Source organism: Pseudopipra pipra, chromosome 3, assembly GCF_036250125.1.
Source record: "Pseudopipra pipra isolate bDixPip1 chromosome 3, bDixPip1.hap1, whole genome shotgun sequence".
Classification (NCBI taxonomy): domain Eukaryota; kingdom Metazoa; phylum Chordata; class Aves; order Passeriformes; family Pipridae; genus Pseudopipra; species Pseudopipra pipra.
Window position 1 is genome coordinate 69,825,358 of NC_087551.1, and position 21,463 is coordinate 69,846,820.

General features: G+C 39.1%; 1 protein-coding gene across 2 annotated transcripts in view; it reads left to right on the forward strand.

Annotated features, from left to right (window-relative positions):
* CDK19 (cyclin dependent kinase 19) overlaps window positions 1-20,039 on the forward strand; it is a 115,561-nt gene extending 95,522 nt beyond the window's left edge. For both annotated transcript variants that reach the window (XM_064649759.1, XM_064649758.1), the window contains exons 7-13: window positions 303-446; window positions 720-789; window positions 2,008-2,080; window positions 6,118-6,215; window positions 7,676-7,754; window positions 11,607-11,873; window positions 15,520-20,039. In XM_064649759.1, the coding sequence (XP_064505829.1) occupies window positions 303-446; window positions 720-789; window positions 2,008-2,080; window positions 6,118-6,215; window positions 7,676-7,754; window positions 11,607-11,873; window positions 15,520-15,651 (863 nt within the window). In that variant the 3' untranslated portion in view covers window positions 15,652-20,039. The remainder of the gene's footprint in view (window positions 1-302; window positions 447-719; window positions 790-2,007; window positions 2,081-6,117; window positions 6,216-7,675; window positions 7,755-11,606; window positions 11,874-15,519) is intronic.
* The last annotated feature ends 1,424 nt before the right edge of the window (window positions 20,040-21,463 follow it).

The window sequence follows — 21,463 nt, forward strand, 5'->3', positions numbered from 1 at the left end:
TTGATGGTCAGTTGAATGCCCTTTAAGCACTATATCATCAGCAAATATTGTGTTGGTTTCTGCCATAACTGTGAATACATGAAGTGCTGGACTGCCATTGTGTGACTTGGATTTGGAAACTCTAATTTTGGTTGAAAAAAAAACCCTCCAAATTTTACCCTTTTTTTAATGTATTATACTAATGCATTATTTTTAAAGTACTGTATATAATTTTACTGTGAAGGTTGAGAACTTGTGGAGAAACAAAAACCAGAGAGATTGAGTACAGTAAATTTGCATGAATTATCTTTCTTTTTTCGTAGATATTTGGGCAATTGGCTGCATATTTGCTGAACTGTTGACTTCAGAACCTATATTTCACTGTCGCCAGGAGGACATCAAAACAAGTAATCCTTTTCATCACGATCAACTAGACCGCATTTTCAGTGTAATGGGATTCCCTGCAGGTAATTTATTTTCATTAAAGCATCAGATGTAACGCCACTGAGTTGGTTTTTTTGGTTTTGTTTTTTTTTTTTCCTAAAGGAAATGAGTAGTTGTTTGTATAGGTACAAAGAATCTGACAATTTGATGGATTTGGAAATGCTGACAATTATGGAACAATAGCACTGGCCAACAAACAGGAAGTCAAACAACTGCTGTAGTTATTTCTTCTCATGTATTACTTAACCTACACATTCAGAATTGTAAATGCTTTTTTTTTCCCCTCCCTACCAAAGATAAAGACTGGGAAGACATAAGAAAGATGCCAGAATATCCAACTCTTCAGAAAGATTTTAGGAGAACAACGTAAGTAATGATAATGCAACAGCAGTTCACTGAATGTAGCAGAGGCAGAAATCACCTCCTATGCTCTGACTTTTTGGGGAGGGGATGTTGGAGCATTTGGGTTCTAACACTATGACAGCTGTCCTGTTTGAACTAGCTGGTTTGCTTGAATGCTGTTCTTTTCCACAGCTGCTTGTTAAAAACATCAGCTGAGTGGCCTCCCCGTTTCTCTAGAAGGGTGTTGTCATAAATGTCATTTAATCTATGGCAGACACAGACAAATGAGCTTGCTTAACGCACTTACGTTCCATGTTCAAGATAACTTCACAAATTTTGTGTGAGAAGGAATAGGGAAGTACTGGTACTTTTGACAAGCAGATATGCAGAGACAGCAATACAGTGGACAGAAATTTCTATGGAAGGTAACATATTTAAGAGGTTGTGATTCAAAGCCTGTCTGGGGTCTGAGAATTTTCCACTTTTACTGTTTTCTGGTGCTTTGGCTAAATTAGTCAAGTGGTGGTGATAGATCAGAACTTGTAAGGAGCCAAACAGACTGTTGTAAGGCAGAGGACATGGATTCAGAGGTTTTGGATTCTGTTTCCTGCTCTGCCATGGGTTCATTACACTCTCTTTTAGACAAGACATGAAGCTTATCTGTGCATGAAGCTTCTTTCTTTTGAAAATGGCTATAGATAACCTCTGGAGCTGTAAATAAAAGGCAAGGCACAGGTAATAAATATTTGAGACATCTTCGAGCTTGGAAGCTGGAAGGACTATATGATTTGCTGCAGGTTGGGATTGGGAAGACATAGTGGTAACCTTAACTGCTCTGCCAAATTGTAACTGGAAACAACTTAATAGCTTAGATGTTGAGCTCTTACAAAGGGCTGAACACTTTCTGCGGCAGAGTTGCTTTAGAAAACTAGGATATAAACTTCAAGTTATGTCTCCCTGTCATATGTCCATATCAACAGTTTATCCATATACTATAAAAGTTGCATGTTTCATGGAAATAAGCTTTACACAGTTGATACCACTCTTGTTGGTGAAAAGCACACTTTATGTGTGCAACTGCTAGATAAATATCTCACATGTCTTCTGATAGTAGTTCTTTTTATAGCTTACTTATTAAGGGCTGGTAAATGTTTTTGTGATTTGGTAAATGTTTTTGATAGAGTTCCATGTTTTTAATGCAGTGTTATTTCAGACATATCTTTTTTTAACTGTATTTTTCAGATATGCCAATAGTAGCCTCATAAAATACATGGAGAAACACAAAGTCAAGCCTGACAGCAAAGTTTTTCTTTTGGTAGGTGCAACTTGAAAATTGCTGTGATGACAGGAATGAAATACATTTCTAATGGTAATATCTGTGTCTGTTCTTCTGTCTCACTCTAATGAACACCAATATTTAAGAAAGCTATTTACCACTAACTGGCCATTTTTGAGATGTGTTTTCTTCATATAAATTTATGCTGAGGTGTGCTTAAACTGCTGGTAGTGAAGATCTGAGAGTTTCTGTAATTAAGATCTGCAAGGCACTTGTATATTCAGCCTTACCTTTAGGTCTGTTGTGCAAATAGGAGAGTGAGTATAGTATATATCTTGATTCTGTGTTGTCCCAGAGAGCTCCCAAAAGCTAAAGAGTTTTGTGAAAAAAGGGAAGAGGAAAGGAGAAATTTATTTTCTGTAGTAATTTGTTTTTTTTTTCTTCCCTCTGACAGTAGTCTGCCACTGTTCTGTGGTCTACCACTGTGCAATTCCAAACAAAATCCCTTAACATATATATACTGGTTACCTAGTTGAGTCATCCACTGTAGGCCAGTGGATCATTCCTGGATGCCTCTGTGATGAATTAGTGCTGTCTAAATTTAGGAATTAAGTTCAAAGTGACTTTGCTAGTACTGTGAACAGGGAGCCTCTGCAATAAGGCTTAGTGCAGCTTGAGTTCCAGTGATCTATTTTCACTTACAGATTCAGCATAGCAGTCATCTCTCTAGGTCCTGGCGAAGATTTGCTCTTTGACTTGTTAGTAGCTGCTGGATGATGACACAAATAGCTGTGGAAACAGAGTAGGTTAATCCCAAGTGGGTGGAAGGGAAGCATTCCCATAAGAAGTGTGAGACTTGAATAAAAATGAATTAAAACTTCTTGAACTCAAGTTACTGGGTACGCATTGGAATCACCTGGAGGATAAGTCTAACTGAAAAGATGACATTATTAGCATGTGAACTTCCATGTTTTCCTACAAAAGGTGGAAGCCACCAGAAAACCTGGTAGAAAGGCAGAGAAACAAATGAGTTGCCGTCAGCATATATAGCTAATTCATCAAGGTTGTGAACACAAAAGTTGAGAGTTATCTTGGGTGGGTAGGCTGCTTTTCCAGGAGGAAATATTAACAAGATCTCTAAAGAACAAAAAACTAACCATATTTTGCTGTTCTTTCTGAACATCCTGAAGAAGGCTTATCAAGGTAATCAAGGTAGTTTCTGTTAGGTTTTTCTCACAGTTCATAATCAGGGATGAATAAGGGTATTTTAATGATCAGCCACAGAGATGGAGGCTGATCTCAAATAGGCCAGTCTCCCAGAGATCTGCATAAGAATGCCCAGGAATATGAACAACCTTCTTCATACCTCATTGCTGTACTGAAGAGGTTCATGCACCTAAGAATTGCCATAGCCATGCTACAGCAAAGAGGCTCAGTACCTACCTTATCTCATGAAAGATCCTAAAATACAGCAGATCTTGAAGGAAAGGTGTACATTGCTCTCCCATATCACGAGATAAGAAATATGTCTGCTAATGAGCTTGGAGGTACATGTATTTTGAAGCAGACTCCCTAAAACTCCTCGTTCGTATCCAAGGTAGTTATTTTTTGAGGCAACCTCCATCTTGCAAGGTGACCTCAGAAGGCATCTGCTTTGTAACAGTCATTGATCAAGACCTTGTGCTAATGAGTACAGAAAGTGTGGTGCTTGGAGAACAGATGGCATCGAGTAGACCAGTGCAGGATAGCAAGTGGCTCTTGAGAAAGAGAATATTATGCCATTCTGCTGATTGACATTGAATGATAATATCTACATGAAGGGCAGAATGTTTTCCATTCAGGAAGAGGCATCTATTCTTGCTGTCCTGGAAGAGTTACAAGCATAGTATTTATAGCTGTCATGTCAGGCCAGGGGAGCCCAAGAGTGAGCAATTTTGAGACCTGCTGAAAGTAAGACTTCTGATGAAGTCCAGTCTCATGGGTTTGCTATGTTGTGTTAGCAACTGCTACCCTGAAAACAAATTGCCTCTAGACATTTTTTATTCATTTTCTCAGAAGCTACGCGTAACCAGACCTTCTAAAAGAAAGTTGGTTTCCAGTGGCATCACTGATAGGCAGATTATCTCACTTGGAGTGATGTTATGTGTGGTGTCACTTGGAATGAGCAAACTGATGGTATCCTCGGGGTGAAGAGTGAATGCTGACGGAAGGAGCAGATCATTAAAAGGTCCAAGATATCTTTAGGTCTTCTGCTGTGGTACATTAGTCTTATCTTTGAGTGACAAAGAATACAGGTCATGTTTGGAGGCAGTTTGTGATGATGGTGTTTATATGGCAGCAAACTGTATGAGCTTTCTCCTGAGTAGTACTGCAGCAAGCAGGTCTGAGGAAGGAGTCCAGGGGCAGAGCTGATGCCGTCTACTCTTCTGTCAAGGATGACATCGGGTGCCAAAGACCAGGAGTGGCCTTGTACAGAATATGCGTATTTGTCCTCCAGTCACTGTGGAGGAACTGGGGAGAAGAAATGTGTCAGAAGCTGCTATAACTGACAAAAATTTGCATGTAGGGAGAGGTGGTGATTTGAAGTAAAGATACTGGAGACCCCAAATTGTGGTATATATTGTGTGAGGTCACTGTGTAGAGAGACAACAGCACATTAGAAGTTCGATTTGTTAAGATGCATGGGAAACATAGGGTTAAGAGTTATCTGACCACACAAAAATACAGTAATAATAATAAAAAATAAATGGTCTCAGGTGAGCTCTCCAGGTGTGTGCAATGCAGGACTATCTTGAGGTGTATCTCTAGGCAAGCAGCAGAATTAATTTCAGGAGCTGGTTGCAAATGAACTGATAGGTGGAGAGACAGCCCAAATAGCTCTTTGTTGTGTTGTCGGTCTGTTGAGGTCCATGGCCCATAAAGTATGTGAATAAGGATAGGTGGGAAGAAAGTGGCAGAAGTACAAAGAATTTAATAGGCCTTACCTACCAGGCTTAGAATTAAATATAACTATTGAGAAAGGAAATACAAGGAATCATCTTTCTTGAGGAGGATGGGTAGTCTTACTGAGGCTGCTTATTGTAGCAAATATATAGAATATAGAATTGTATATCAGATTTTTAATTTATTGGAAGAAAAAGCCCCAAATACCCATGCCAAAATCACATTCTTTTGCTGAATATTCAGGCAGTTTTTGTTGGAGGACCAAAAGGCAGTTTGAGCTAAGATATCCTTTGCAGAAGAAATTTTATTTTTACTACTGGCTTGAATTAAGAGAGGATTGCATGAGAGCAGGATACTGTGTAATGTAATTCGAGCACCCAAATTTCCTATTGTGAGTTTATCAGAATGTGATAAATAAGTAACTCTTTAAAATGGTATGATATACCTATAATTACTGTTTATACTACTAATGTATTGTAATCCTCTTTTATAGCCTGCTGCACTCAAAAGCATTCTGGCTAATAGGTTTAGGCTTATTTTCCTCCTAGCAAGGAAGAAAGGTTACTAGGAAGGGTCTACTCCCCCTCTTTCTCATTTCAGTACCAATTAGAGTAGGTTTGAGGAGATGCATGAGTATCGGAGTGCTCTGTCTCTGGAATGTTGCCAGTGTAAGAAATGAAGATTTATTGTTTCCGTCCCTAAAGCGATATGAAGAGTCCTGGTTATGTTCAGTCTGTTCTGACACTTCATTTTGTGTTAGCTGTACAGAACAGTATAAAAGCTATACATGTGCCACAACAAAAAGACATTATTTATAAATTATGCTTTATGAACCTGTAATAGCTGAATTTAGTGTTACTTTAGCACAGTGGTTTAGCCTTAGCAATTAATATTGCCTAATACACCTAACTATTTCTTACATGAGAAGTACTTCACAGCCTTTGTACTTCACAGTACTTTGATGGATGTGCATTGTAGTTCTCAGGAACTTCACTGGACAAGCAATGCTAACTTATGCTTTTCTGGACAAGCCAGAAAGAATTTAGTAATCCACAATCCAAGACATACAAGTTATAGTTTGAAAAATAGTAGTTTGATGAACTTTTTGCTATTTTTAATGTTATGCTTTACAGCTTCAGAAGCTTCTTACTATGGACCCTACAAAGAGAATTACCTCAGAGCAGGCTTTGCAGGACCCCTACTTTCAAGAGGATCCTCTGCCTACATCAGAGTATGTATTCCCTTGTCTGTGCACATCTTCCTTCTGCTATATGCTCATCCCTGAAATTACATGACATCTGAAACATTCAGATATCTGTCTGTGTCCACAAGAAGTAGTAGCTCAGACATGCTTAGCAGAAACTACACTAGTAGTCTGTATCTACTGGCGCCGGAACTAAATGGTCATGAAAAATAACCCAGTACCACACTAGTGGTGTAATTCTGAGCATACTACCAAAGCTAGAGGGACAATATTATTGCAGTATTTAGAAAATTAATCTATTCCCTCTTCTGTTCTGCCTTATGCAGCCTCACAGAACCCTGCCTTCCATTGCCTAGTTTGATTGTGCCTCTCCCTAAGATTAGGACAGTTCTCTGACCTACAGCCCTTTCCTATGCCCTCTTGCACAGGGTAACAGTATGAGAAGAGTGAAGAGATAAATGGCTGCCTAAAATGCCACAAATCCCTTGTTCAAAAGGCTTGAGAGTACAGAATTTGTCTCTCTGTATTTTATTGTCACGAAAAGTTCAAATTATGTATTCATTTCCAACTGGCAGACTTACAGTTTCTCTTCCCAGTGTTTAGAAGCATGGTGGTGCATAGCATTATGTTCTGTGGGAACTGGATGCAGGGAGACTTCCACCTTTGCTTTCATTGTTTTCTCAGCCAGCAGGCAACACTAAAAGGAGGGAGCGGTCACTGGAGTGCAAAAGGAATCTAGTTGAGACTAGTTGGGCATTTTTAAATTTCTTTTTCTTGTTTACACACTTTTAAAAATCATGTCACGTTGATTGTATTCTGAACATTGATGCAGAAAACTAAGAAATTGATACTGAGCAAGATCTACCAGTAATTTTCTGTTTAGTATTTATCTGATGCTATCCTAGGTAGAGCTATAGCTCCTCATGGATTACAGGATAACACTGTGATAAAGTGTCTGCCATAAGCATTAAGGAATGTTCCAAATTCCATTGGCAAGTGGAACTTGAAAACTATCTTTTTTCCCTCAGCAAGACCTGGGAAGCTTATTGAAAGTAACTATGCAGTTGTGATTGGCAAATATATTTAAGCCTGCTGTAAGCCAAGGCAGGCTCATAAGACACTAATACTCTTTGAATCAGGCCCTTTATTCAGTGAGCCATGCATGTTCTAACTGGGTGTTGTGGAACCTCTGGCACTGTGTTTGTTCATTTTATCATCTGGATCAACAAGTGGTCGTTCTGGCATTCAGGCATGTTCAACCATGCCATGATTTCTAAATGACAACCTAGTGCCAACAGCAAAGAGATCTGACGTTATGATCAGCACCTATCTTGAGTGCTCACACTGCCACTCACTTTTGGAAACAGAACACATGAAATACAAGAAATTAAGTTACGTTATATGCACTTGTTTTTAACATGGTGTTAAGTAAATGTATGCCATATGTATATATTTGTGGAGTAAACAAACTGTTTACTGTGTTTCAGTGTGTTTGCTGGCTGTCAGATTCCATATCCTAAAAGAGAATTCCTCAATGAAGATGAACCTGAAGAGAAAGGGGATAAGGTATAATAAAATCCTTTTTTCTTAAAAAAAAACCCCACTTTTAAATATGCAATAAGAAAGCATCATGGTGCTACCAAATGAAAACTAATGAAACACGAAGAGTTAACAAAAAATATTTTTCTGAGGTAATGCTCAGCTCTCTTAAAACTGCTTCTCAGAAATATGAAAAGTATCAGATGACTTTGGGGTGTCTCAGGTGGTATTACCAGCATGGTTTGCCCTGACCTGTGAGGAAATGAGCTTTATGGGCTGTTGTGTCAGCAATAGCCTGCTTTCAGCTGTTGTCATTCCAAGAGGACCTTGCTGCTTCCTCCAGCATTGCATGATGAAAATACATTGTGAGCACATGAAGAGAATGGCATTTTCATTGTATGACTGGCATACATCCAGCCATTTAAATGGAGATGGCTGTTGGGGTCTCAAATAAATAGTGGCAGCCTGCTTCTGGCACTACATCAGAACATTTCATCCATCTGCACACAGTTTTCTGATCATATTTTAAGGGCTTTCAAACACAGGAGTAGTAAGGACTGTGAACTGTTCAAGTAGTGACAATCTGCTCTGAGTATTCTTTTTCTCATAGCCCCATAGACATGGGTGAGAACTTTTGGTGTGTTTACAACATAATCTGATCTGCTTGGTGTGTGTAGCTCAGCTGTGCTACATGACCCCAGTGATTGTCCCATCATGCTGTAAAGGCTGGACAGTAGTGCTATGGTGTAAAAACCAGCTTGTTATTTTCACTTAACAGTGTACAGTGAGACACCAACAGTATAGCTAACAAAATGTGAAGAGAACAGTCTTGAACTGTAATTATCCGAGGACTATGTGAGAAGGACTGTTGTCTTTTGGAGAAACCGTTGGACTATGTGCATCTTCTGTTTTCGTTTTTCTGCATAATGTGACAAACAAGCTGAGTTTAAAAATGCATTTCAGAGAGCAAATTTTGTGTTCAGAACTGATACTGCAGTTCTTCTGTACTGAGAGCAAGTGGTAACATCCATGATTGTTGTGTCCAGATAGTTTTTTCAAAAAGAGGAAACAGACCCTTAAACAAAAATAAAATGGAAGTCATAATAGTGATTTGATTGTAATGTAGTTACGAGTTCTGCTTCGGCTCTCACAGCTTCACAAACAAGAAGAAACCTTATGAATTAAGATTACTCTGTTTTTTTACTTTCAAGTCAGTGTACTTAAAAGTAAATACCTTTTTCCTGGAGTGCTTTGGGGGCTGATGTCAATGGCATATTTATATTCAAAACAGCCAATATATAAATGGTCTTTCAGGTTGTTGATGACGGTCACGTATTTATGCACACTCCAAATTAAACTTTTTTCAGATCGGTTGAGTAATATAAGTCACACGTTACTCATTGAATGTGTTCCCACAGTGTAGACAATGTGGAGGTAAAGGATATTCTGGAAGTTAAATGTGTACCATGTTTTGTTGCTTTATGATGTTATTGTAAATGAAAGGGTTTTTTTTTTTATATACTGCTTTGTTTTTGCTTTGTTTTAAAACCATAAACATCTGTATAGTCCTTTGGAAACCAGGAGAAGTTCTCTGTGTTTGTTTATTTGGAACTTGAATCTGAATTGAATAACATTTAACATAAGCATCCATTCTTCAAAATGCATAATCGTTAGTCAGCAAAGCTAAAATGAGGGTTTGTAGCACAAAGGGAAACTATTCTCTTCTCATTCAAATTCTGTTAGGCAAGTTTCTGCTGAGTTTTTTTTGTAGGTAGAACCAAAATTTGATTTTGGTAATTTGTGCCTGGGAGGTAACAGGTGTCAATATGTTGTTAACTGTAGGCCTTTTATAAGTTTATTCATTTAGGAACCACCATGAACCAGACTGACCCGAGGACAGTGTCTTTGCTGGTGTAAGCCATTTTTGTGCAGTAATGTGGTGCAACTAGACCTCAGCTGTAGTCTGACAGAGCAGGTCCACAGAAGAGCAAGCTCAGGCTAATCAAGTAAATTTTGTGCCAAAATCCAAAGCGCAAAACTTGGGACCTCAACAAACTCTTGTCTTTAATTATGAGTGTTCCTGCAGTATTTGTTTACACATAACAAAATTGCAGCTTTTCAGCTCACACAGTAGCAACAACCTCAACTTGCATCCAAACACCCCTATGAAAACACAAATTAGGCAATTCTAGCACGAATACTGCCTTAGTTATTGATTTTTGTGTAAGTGAAGCTCAAATCATTATGAAAAGATTAATTGCTTCTTAATAGATTTTTTACAAGCTAGTTTGATTAACTTTTTAAATTATTGAAGTCTAAATTTCACAGGATACAGAATCTGACTGAGATGGGATTTGAGGACTGCAGGCAGGAGGATACATTATTAGTTTTGCTGAATGTGAAATGGAATTGCAAGCCATCTTGAAGTCCTTGAAGATGCAAGGCTTCTTTGTAATCTTAGTGAATACATCATTGCAAATTTCATCTGAATGTATCTTGGGAGACCATTGTGATGAATGGCTTAGATACAGATCTTTTGTGTCCTTTATCTGAGGTAATTAAGTGCATCTTGATGATTGGGGCATCAAGAATTTTCTCCTAGTGGCAACTGGTTGTCATGATTTCTGGGAAACTAATAAAGTCAGGGTTTTATAAAAGACTACCATGCTTGAATTTTTATATAAGCAGATATTCTAGGAAAAAAATACTATCCTGGAATGTTCCCTACAGTATACTGGGGGAAGGGTAATAAGGCTTTTCAGTTCAAGCCATGTCAGTTGTAGGTTTTTTCTATGATAACCAATTGACAAATCTCACATTTGGAGTGAAATTGCTTTTCTTTGCAATTTTCCTATGTGCTTTAGTGCTCTGATGGAGGAACCATCCCTGGTGCTCAAAAGCAGGTGAATGGGTGGTCTTTCCCAGAACTGTCTAACCATGGAGGGCAGGGTTGCTCTTTCTGACCTTCCTTCCACTTCCCTAATACTCTTTTAAGTCTGTAGCCCTCTGAAACCAGAAGCGTACAAGATCTTTTGCTCTTGTGTTCTCCTTCTTAACCTTGTTTCTCCCTTTTGTGGCGCTTTTTTCTGCCTCTCCTCCTACTAGGTCCCAGTGTCATCTTAATTATCTGGCTTCCCTCCCTTTGCTAGTCTTCTCCTGCCCTTACCAAATTCTTCTCCAGCTGTTTCCTCCTCTTTTGTCTTCAACTACTTATCTCTGGTTTTCACTTTTATGCTATTTTCACTTTTATGCTACTTTTCTGACCCTATGCCTGGTGCACCATGCTGGACCCTATTTCCACTATAGGACTCTTTGCAAGGTGCTTAAAAGCACAGTAATGAAACCTGTTTCTGGTTTTGCACAGAATTTCCTTGCAACCTAGAAGAAATTATATAATTTCTCTGGTCTCAATTTGCTTACCTTTCTGGCAGTAATGCTTCTTCGAGTTATTATGATGTGAAAGTTTGAAAAATGGTTTTGATTCTGAGTGAACAAGGCTGTTGAAGCTCTTAGAATAATTTGCTGTGGTTCACCGTGTCTGCCGCTGAGCACTAGAGAAATTTTTGGAGTTTTGATTTAGTTTGTTAGATGATTACTGCTTTATAAATGGTTCCTTCTGTCCTCTGAGCACTTGGCTAGCTGTAGGAGGCACTAGACTGTCTTTCCAGTTTAAGTCCAACTCTCTTCGTTAAAGAAGAAAACCAGTCACAAATGGGATACCCCCACAAGGTGTGCAAGAGTGTACTGAGAACAAACTTCTCCCAACAGTCGGCCTTGCTGTATTTTCTCCTGGAGCAGGCAGGCCTGGGTTGGCAACTCTGTCAAGTTCACAAACCCAGCTTAGAGCAAGTGACCATGTTGTGTCTCTTCTTCCCTTAGAATCAACAGCAGCAGAATCAGCATCAGCAGCAGACAGCACCTCAGCAGCAGCCGCAGGCAGCACCGCAGCAGCCGCAGCCGCAGCAGCAGAACAGCACCCAGACCAACGGGACGGCCGGAGGCGCTGGCGCGGGCGGAGGGGGTGCAGGTGCGGGGCTCCAGCACAGCCAGGACTCCAGCCTCAACCAGGTGCCTCCCAACAAGAAACCACGCATAGGGCCTTCAGGCGCTAACTCAGGCGGGCCTGTCATGCCTTCAGATTATCAGGTACCTCTTGAAATTTTGCTGCTTCTGATGCTGCAAGGCCAAAACATCATTTTTCCCCCTTGCCCACTGCAAGAACACGTCATGTTTTAATGAATTTTTCATGTAACCTGAGCAGGCATGCTGTGATATATTATATTAAAATGTTGGGTTTAAGTTAAAAAGTTTTGTTCTGTAATTTTCAATACAATACCACTTTAAGTTGTATCTACTGCACCCTGCTTTCCATTTCAGGAAAGCACTTAAATATTTGCTTAACTTCATGTTTGAGAGTAATCTTACTGAAGCCAGTGGATGTAAATGCTGCATTGCATCAAGTTCAGGATGAACTTGAGTCTTGGCAATATTAAATCCTGTGTGAGGAGCAGATCTGAGAAGATCCCGAGAAGCAGAAGTAAAATTAGAACTAAGCTCTCGCATTTCATTCCTGTGTCATTTTACCTCATATTATCACATGTATGAAGTGGTTCTGTAGTTTATTCTGGTATCTTTCTAAGTCTGCTTCTAATGTTAAAGGAAAAATGCATGCTAACACAGGAATGTTGTTTTGGTTCATCTGTATGATTCATGCTGAAGTAGAATGCAAAGACATGCATTGTTTCTAATGGGACCAAAATTGAATAGATTTCATGTCTTCTAGTACAGTAGCATTCATAAGTAAAAGCAGTATCACTGAATTATTTTTGGGTTTACATATTTGTCTTTGCTTACTAGAATTATATTTTCCACTGAAGAAGTGGCTTACACTAAGTATAGAAGGCATTGAACTTACCAGGATCTTCAGTACTTTTGAGTTTATGCTTGCTGGAACAGTAATGAGTTGAAAGCAGAATAAGAAAAAGGTAGATATTAAAGGTAGATTTTAAATGATGCTAGAGACTCTGCTACTAGCCTCTGAGAGAATCCCACCTTGGAGAACAGTCTTTTCAGGCTGCTTTAAACTTAAAGTAAGTAACTTTCAAAGCACCAAGCTCTGGAGTTGCCTTGACTTAGCCCTCCAGACCTTCTCCACAGACAATTGATTTCTCAGTGCCAGACATTTTTCTCCCATTTCTGTTTGACTCTTTTAATTACAAATGATCGTGAAGGCATTGAGGGCAATTTAAGGGTAAAGACAACTAGGTTTCTTTTTTGAAAAGTTCCAGACAGGCTTGAGGCCTGGACAGATCACTGCAGCTGTCTGAATACACAGTATTTATGGCTGGTCTGTTTTGGTCTGTACTTTGAGGACTGGTGTGCTGCATTTGATGATATCCATTATAGAATTCTTATCCAGCTCTCTGAATTGTTGGCAAACTTCCCCCTTACAAGTTGCTAAGAGTCTAAATATTTTTTTTCCAGATAGATTTTTTTTTTTTACCCTCTATGATGCTTTCCATCTAAACTTGAACAGCACAGGCATCAAAATCATGATCTGTATGTTTTCTTTACATCGCTCACTAAATTGTATGGTCTGATTATCCATTTTTATATTTGTGTTTGGCTTTCTGCCCTTAAATTCTAGCTGACTGTCTTCTGTTCCAGAAAGGAATGTCTGCAATTTGTCCAAGTTTGACTTTGTTAAAAACAAATTCTCTTATGTGGAACAAAAATAAGCATGGGCAAGTTAATGCATTCTTGTAGTCTTATGGCATTAATTTTACTCCAGCATATCTTATTCAGGAGTAGGAAGAAGATTCCCTTTGCTTTGAGTTTCATTTAGCTTGTGATCTGAAGTCTCCATTGAAGTTTTCTTGCAGTTCACCAACCTCAGTATATGTTGCTTCCACAAATGACAGTGCAAATTACTTGTTGAATTTTACTGAGCATTCCTTTTGTGACCCTGGGTGTTCTGCTTAGCAGGGTGAGCTGATGCTTTTCATCCAGAATAAGCTCCTATAAAATCATACCATTTATAAAAGATCTTTTTTTTTCCCATTAGAAATTGAAAAAACTTTTGGAATTTAGAGAAAAATTTCAGGTTTTAGACACTCTGTTAACTACCTAACTAAATAAGCCAAGAATAATCTGGTTATTAACAACATATGTGCTGCTGGGACACGTCTCTTCCAAAACTGGAGTACTGAGCTGTTGCCTCCAAAACTGACCCTTACAAACAAGTGAAGTTACTTGGTACAACTATTAGTTATACTGGTATTATATTGATATACACGGGTCTCCAGTATGGGACTGTTACCTCTCTCTCTCACTGTAGCCTCACTGTGCTTCACCTTGAAAGCAACCTTCATATTCCTATGTTAGAACACAGAAAAAGTTATGTGATGTTTTTAGGATTTAGTATGTTTTACAGTTTATGTAAAATTGAAATTATAAAACCATGTACAGAAACAAAGGGCAGAACTGTTTTAGACTGCCTGAACTTTAGGATTCTGCTCTTTCATCATCCAGCTGAAAAGTTGTTAGGAGGCTTTCACAGCTTTCCTGCTTGGGGTCCAGTGGTTAGATGAGACCACTGACTGCCTTCACCAAGCAGATTCTTGGTCTGTGGAGGATGTGGTGTTCTTACAGACTGAGTGTCTCCATGGGATTTCTGTTGAGAACTCAGACTTCTCCAGGGCCTTTCTGGAACTCATAATGCTGATATTTAATCACAGTGTTACGCTCTTAACACTTTTCCTAGATGATTGCTGTTGGCCACAGGCCTGTTGATGACCCTTGGACATAGTAGAACCACCAACTAGACAGTGAACAAAACTCTATTGAATGACTGCCTGAACCCTTGCTTAACTTGGCTGGAAACAAAACTGTTTGCTGACTGCAAATTTGGGGGGTTGTAGACTCTCCTTTCATGTGGACTGGGGTGGGGTTTATCTTGCTGGAGAGTCTCCTGTCCACTGAGCAGTACTTCTCATGCCAAGTGATTTTGCAACTTGCATTATTGGGCAGCTCACTATTAATTCTGGGCAGGGAATGGATGTGATAATGAAAGAGCAAATTCATCAGGCTGGAGGTTGCAAACAGTCCATGAATTTTTCTTGCTGAGGTTGAGATCCACTGAGCTGACATCCCAGACTGTGGAGGGGAAGAGAAGAACATTTAGGAAAATGAATGTTAGGTTATCGTACATACCCATGCCCAACTTTAAGCAGTTGTCCTCGTTTCCAGTAGATAAGGCAGCAGGTTGAAAGACTCACCTAAAATGATATTATTTTTTCTTAGTGGACAATTTTTCATTTAGATAAATTGAGTAACTCTAAGGTCATGGTTGTCTTTTTCTCAGAAAAGAATAAAATGTTTCTCTATAACATTTAGTATTATGGATCCTGAGAAGGGTATTTATGGCCTTAGCAGTTTGTTTTTTCATTTATAGCAATTACAATAATGACAGAAATAATTGTATGAAACAGATGAATTTTGAAAGGGAGTCTGCTCTTGTGTCTTGTGTATTTTTCCTTCAGAAAATGGGTGTGTGCCTGTTGTACTTCTAGGTGTCTGCCAATACCTTGTGTATTTTGTGTGCTGTGTTAGGGCTGATTGCAGATCAGAATGATTACTTGTTTTATGGGACTCTAAATAGTAGCACTCTTTAGTCAGCTTCTCCAACAATTGTGTTTTAATGACCTTCAGAAGGGTTCAAAGCTTCCTGAGCTGCGTAGTCCTAACAGCCTGGTTTTCATTCCCTTGATCCCTTTCTTTTTTTTTCCTGCAGCACTCCAGCTCACGCCTGAGTTACCAAAGCAACATTCAGGGATCTTCTCAGTCCCAGAGTACAATGGGCTATTCCACATCATCTCAGCAGAGCTCTCAGTATCACCAATCTCATCAGTCTCATAGGTACTGAGAGGCCTGACAGGCTGCACTCAGAAAGGAATGGACTAAAAGCCAGAAGACTCCAGCAATATGAAGTTCATAATGATGAGAAGACCAAAAATACAAACTATAATGCAGAATTAAAGTTCATGATGACAAAAGGAAAACTTCACTCACTGAAGACTTCCCCCACCCCATCCCTTTATTGCCATAAAGGAGATTCTTGTGAAGTTTTCCTTCCTCCCTGCCCTTGCATGTGCTCCATTGTGGTTACTCTAATGAACCCTTCTGATCTGAACCCAGCACTTAATTTCTTTAACCTTTGGAATTTTGAAGGATTCCTGGTGCACCTTCCTTATGCTGTAGTGATTGCCATAAATCTGTCTTTTCAATCTCTTTAATGGGATTTTAAAGTTTGAAAATCTTGAACTCCCAGGCTTTCAAGCTTGTATATAGTTAGTTTTATACTAGGCAAACCAGTTTAGCTATACAGGTATATTGCACCTTTTTAAAGCACTATGTTATTTTCACAGGATATTACTGTTTTGCTCATGGATGTCAAGAACAGCAAAATTTTACTGTTCCAGAGTATTTTACTATTCTGTTTTTATTAGTCTAGTTTTCAGGCAAAGTTAAAAATAAAAAATTTAAAAAATTAATAAAATGAAAAAAGGAAAGAAGAAAAAAAAACCACCCAAGTCTCTGCAGCGACAAATATGCTTCATGCTACTGGACTGAACGCCAAACAGAAGATTGCTGATATTTCTTAACTCATTCACATTGAATTCTTGAAATCACAGTGATCATGCTCTGACTAGTTTTAAATTAAGTGTTATTTCAAATGAAACCAGGACAGTCACATAAAAAGGAGATGCTTTCAGGATCTGTTGGAACAGAAGAATGGAATGTCTTCCCAGGCTGGACACCAAAATAGTCAGGAAAATGTATTTACTGCCCTCGAGTCTCAGTAGGAATGTGGATGATGCGCTTGTTTTTCTCTTAAGCAGCTGATTAATGTATGTGAGAGTTCTATAAATTTAGCTTTCTTTCGCATTCCTGAGTCAGTTCTCGAAATTTAAAGGTGACAGAAATACTAAGACTTGCTAAAACAAATGCATTTAATCATTTTACGTTAGAATTAATAATTAAGAGAAATTATTGTGCAGTTTGAAAAGCATGTTGAAAACTGTTCCTTTTTCATGTTTATAGTGCATATTCTATGTCCCTCACATTGCTGTGATTAACCAGATTAGTTACACCAGATGCGCTTGATTGCACTGAAATGTTTCCTTTTCCCTAGAGCAAACATGTTTTGATTGTGCCTAAGGGACTGCAAGTGGATGGGTAGCTGGCAGAAAATCCCCAGTAATTAAGCAAGAGTTTAGAAGCATAATCAGGGGATTATTGTCCAACTTCTGGAACCACAGTTATTCAGAGACACACAACGTGTAATTTGGGACAACTTCGTTTTTCCTTCAGCCTTCAGAAATAAGGCTGATTCTAGTTGCAGAAAACCTAGAAAAATGCATTTAAAAAGATACTGGCAACGTAACACCAGTGAGCTTCTACAACTGGTGTCCAGAGAAGAGGTAAAGTGAGAGAAGTTTATGTGTAAATGGTTAACAATACAGATTTTTATGCTGCACTGTGTTCTCTTCTGTCCTGTGTCCACACAAAAAAACCTGTACACCCATACACGTTCACACTGAAGTTGTGATCAGATGTAGCAAGAAGAGGGTCAGGCACTGATCTCTTTCCTGTGGTGACCAGTGACAGGACCCGAGGGAATGGCCTGAAGTTGTGTCAGGGAGGTTTAGGTTGGCTATTACAAAAAGGTTCTTCACCTGGAGAGTGGTTGGGCACTGCAACAGGCTCTGCAAGGAAAAGGTCACAGCACCAAGTCTGACAGAGTTCAAGAAGCGTTTGGACAATACTCTCAGGCACATGGTGTGACTCTTGGGGATAGTCCTGTGCAAGGCTAAGAGTTGGACTTGATGACCCATGTGGGTCCCTTCCAATTTGGCATATTCTGTGATTCTGTGAATAAATCTGTTTGCTCTGAGGAGAATGCTATTCATCACAGCTAGTCACGTACAAGTTTCTACTGGGTTTCATCTCCCAATCACCTTTACTGCCCCCTTCCTCCTCAAACTTGTGCTCTTTTCGTACCTTTTGTGAGCAGTTGGCTTGTTTTGGCTATACTTACCATCATGTGGTTTTGACAACACCCAGCTGCTCTGGAAAAGCAACTAAAACCTGCTTTTGTCATCAAATGAGTAAGAAGGTGGTGAAAAATGAAATGAAGCAATTGAAAGGAAAACCTTATTTCTGGGGAAAAATAATCTCCCAAAGGATACTTTCAATGTGTAACCCTTGAAATGCTCCATTTTATACATGCCCTAGTAGCCTGTTTGTAAGAACAGATTTTAATTGTTCCTTTATTTCACTGAGCCTGAGGGTTTACTTGCTTTCTGTCTCACCTCTTACTGATGTTAATATGAGGTACTTTTGAGCTAATGGATATTTGGCCAATGCCATAAATTAACATTTGACTTGAGTGTCACGTTTCTGGAAATTAATCTTTTTGTCCCCTTCTGTTTTTTTCATCTTTCTCTTACCTCAAAATTCTTTTGTCTTTTCTACTACAGTAATGTAACATTTCTATTCCCTACTGTGACCTGCAGCTGGTCATCAAAATTCACACAAGATCAGGAAGTGGCAGGGAACCATATGGTTAATTAAGGTGGGCTCTTGTGCCAATAAGGCAAAATCATGGTGTAGATTAATCTCTATGTAGAGTGTGAAACTTCACAGCAATGTAAGGTGCTTTAATTGAGCGAGCTTCCAGCTTCTAAAGTGACTGCCACGACCTCTCTCTAAGCTGCACTGGTGTTTCTGCCTTGGTTAGGTCTGGTAGATGACCACATGCTGCTCCTCTCTCTAGCTTTTGTGTGCACACATGAATCCTCTGTTCCTTCAAACTCACCACTGGGAGGAGAGTGAATAAAAGCAAAAGAGCTGGCTGCAAAACATAGGCTCTGCACACTCTTGTAGTTCCTTCCTGGTGGTGAAATAATTCTCTTTTTCTTGGGAGCTTGATGCATGCTGCCGAGGTCAGTGGCCATCACAGTGGAAGAAGCGTTGCTGTCTAGGGGTCATCCCATGAGGTAAAAATGTTCCGCTTTCAAAAGCGAATCGTGCAGTTTGTCATGGGAAACCAGGACCATGTCATTTTTGTTATTTTTTTGCCTGCGCAGTTTCGTTATTACTCATAGCTCTATCTCTGCCCATAACCCTTAGACCCTCACCAAAGTGTTTCACACCTGTGCTGAGAGATGCAGGTGACACGGGCAGAGCTGTCTTCTCCATCCTGGTGGGAGAGCAGGCTGCTGGGTACAGCTTTTCCCATTGTGGCTCAGAGGAAACAAACACGTGGGGAATGAATAGGATGAGCAGCCTGGTCCATGTTGGTGAAGTTTATGTAGCACAAACTGCACAATGAAGGAGAAATATAGGGGAAGCTGCGAGTCCTGCACTGTATCTGTGACACTGTATCTGGGGAGGGGGAGGGAAGAGCATTCGTAGCGGGAGGGGTGGCGGGAAGCTAGAAGTGTTCAAATATGTATAATATTTTATATAAACATAATAAGCTTAGTTCCCCTTCATAATCTTCAGGAATGGTACTTTAACACCATTAAGCAAAGAATTGTTTTAGGATTAAATAAATGTATTGTACATAAGGCCATACGTAATCTTCTAAAAATGTCGCCAGACAGAAGCGATGTGTATTACTATATGAAAAAAGTCCTTAATGCACTGTTATCTTCTAAATATTTAGTAGTAAATTAATGCTATTTAATTTTTTTAAAAATTTGTCTTGTGTAGACACTAAAAAGTATTACACAAAATCTGGACAGAACATGTCCTTTTTAACAGCAATTTAAAGAACTTTTTATATATGTAAGGTAGTAACTTTTCAAATTGTTCTAGTTGTATATTCCCATGTTTACTATTTGTGGAAGTGTGCCTGTCTCTATTCAGTTTTTTTTTTCTAATAATTTCATGCACACATCTTTCATTTTTGTAGTTTCCATTGGAAATTATTGTGTATGCACCTCATGCTGCCACAAAACTTTGCCACTCTAGATCTGTGGTGGCCACATTCAGCAGTGCCCATGCCAGTGGGCTAGCAAAACCACAAAGCAAAATACTTGTTTCTCATTCTAGAGTTGAGAGTTTACTGCTTTTAAGTTGTCCTGATGTCACTCTTGAAATGACTGTTAAAACTAAGCTATGAGTTCATTGCATTTATTTTATATTCTTGGTTGTAATGAAATGGAATTGACTTTGCTTCAGTGTGAATTTTTTTAATAAAATAATATACATTTGTAATAATAATAAAAAGTTCAAATCAAATAAGTGTGCAGAAAAGTTTTTGTAAATGTCAGCTTTGGGCTACCAAGAGAAAAAATACAGCCTACGAAATTGCAGTTGTAATTACATTCAGAATGTTGATGATATCATACACCACACAAAACAAAGCTTGCAAAACCTCAGAGTTGAAATTACAGCTTTTAAAATGTCCATGAGGATATTCAAGGGTATGTGTCTATCAAAATAGAATGAAAGCTTATGGAAAGCAGAATCAATGGAGTGGTTCTCTTATGTTTTGTTCTGTGCTTACAAAATTCTGGCATGCTGTGCTGATGCCCACTGTTGAGATTCATTATTACTTGCATGACAGTGCTTTAGATGTATCTTCTGAAAAAAAGCTGATCTACTGCATTCTGAAGATAAATGCCCTCGTGCCTTTTCCTCCTGCTGAACCCTGGAGCATTTCAAGATGTCAGGTGGCAACATGGAAAGCACGAGCTAGAGCATGTTGGTGGGTTTTCAAAGTGGGGTTTTGTGTGCTTTGCTAATCTCTGTTTCTGTTCCATCTAACTGTTGTTTCATGGATGGATAGCTAATTCCTTCCAAAAATCCCACTTGTCTTCTCCGTAATAGTTGCCTGGGTACTTGCACTACCAATCGTGTTAAAAGGCTTTAGTTTCTGATGTGCTTTTTGCATAAGGGTGAGAGTAGGAGTGGCCTTTTGCCAAAAAACTTAGTCTATGTTTCTTACACCTCAAGATTGAGCTGTTGCTTCAGCCTCAGTGCAATTGAGCATTCCCAGCTCTATAACCATCGTAGTTTCTGTTTCTGCTGTCCTCTTTTTTTTGTTAAGAGATTGTGCTTAGTCAACAGCTTTGACTTGGATGTTCTTAAAACCTCTTATGTTGGCTCTGTCTCAATCTTCGTTCTTCTATAGCATATCTCTCTCTCTGTTTTTTTCTACCTTGTCATGCAATTTACAGTCTAATCCAGCTTGATCATACTGATCTGAATTACAGTGTAGTCCCTTTTTCTGTCTTTGACAGCTAAACAGCTTAGATTTCACAGCCATTGAGAAAGTTGCAGAGTAGGTTGTTTATATTAGTCTCTTGCTTTGACTTGTTGCTTTCTGCTTTGTGTTACTGCCCTGGCTCTGCCATCTCTGTTGCATTAGTTGTGAAGCTTCTCTCTTCACTTGCACATCACTGCCAAAGCCTGCTGTTATGCCATCCCTCTTACTCAAATCAAGAAGTTGTATAAGTTATCTCCTGCTCTGATTGTGCCACCAAGTCACATCCCCTGTTCTAGATTTCTAAATAAGCATAAATTTCTGGAAAATTCCTTCTTAGGTGTCTTCTACATCCCTCCTTAAAACCCTTTGGCTTCAATGTCTACAGAAGTTTGGTATTTTAAACTACTGGTGCACAATGAGTCGTCCCTGTTGTGTTAAAGAAAACTGTCCCAGTGTT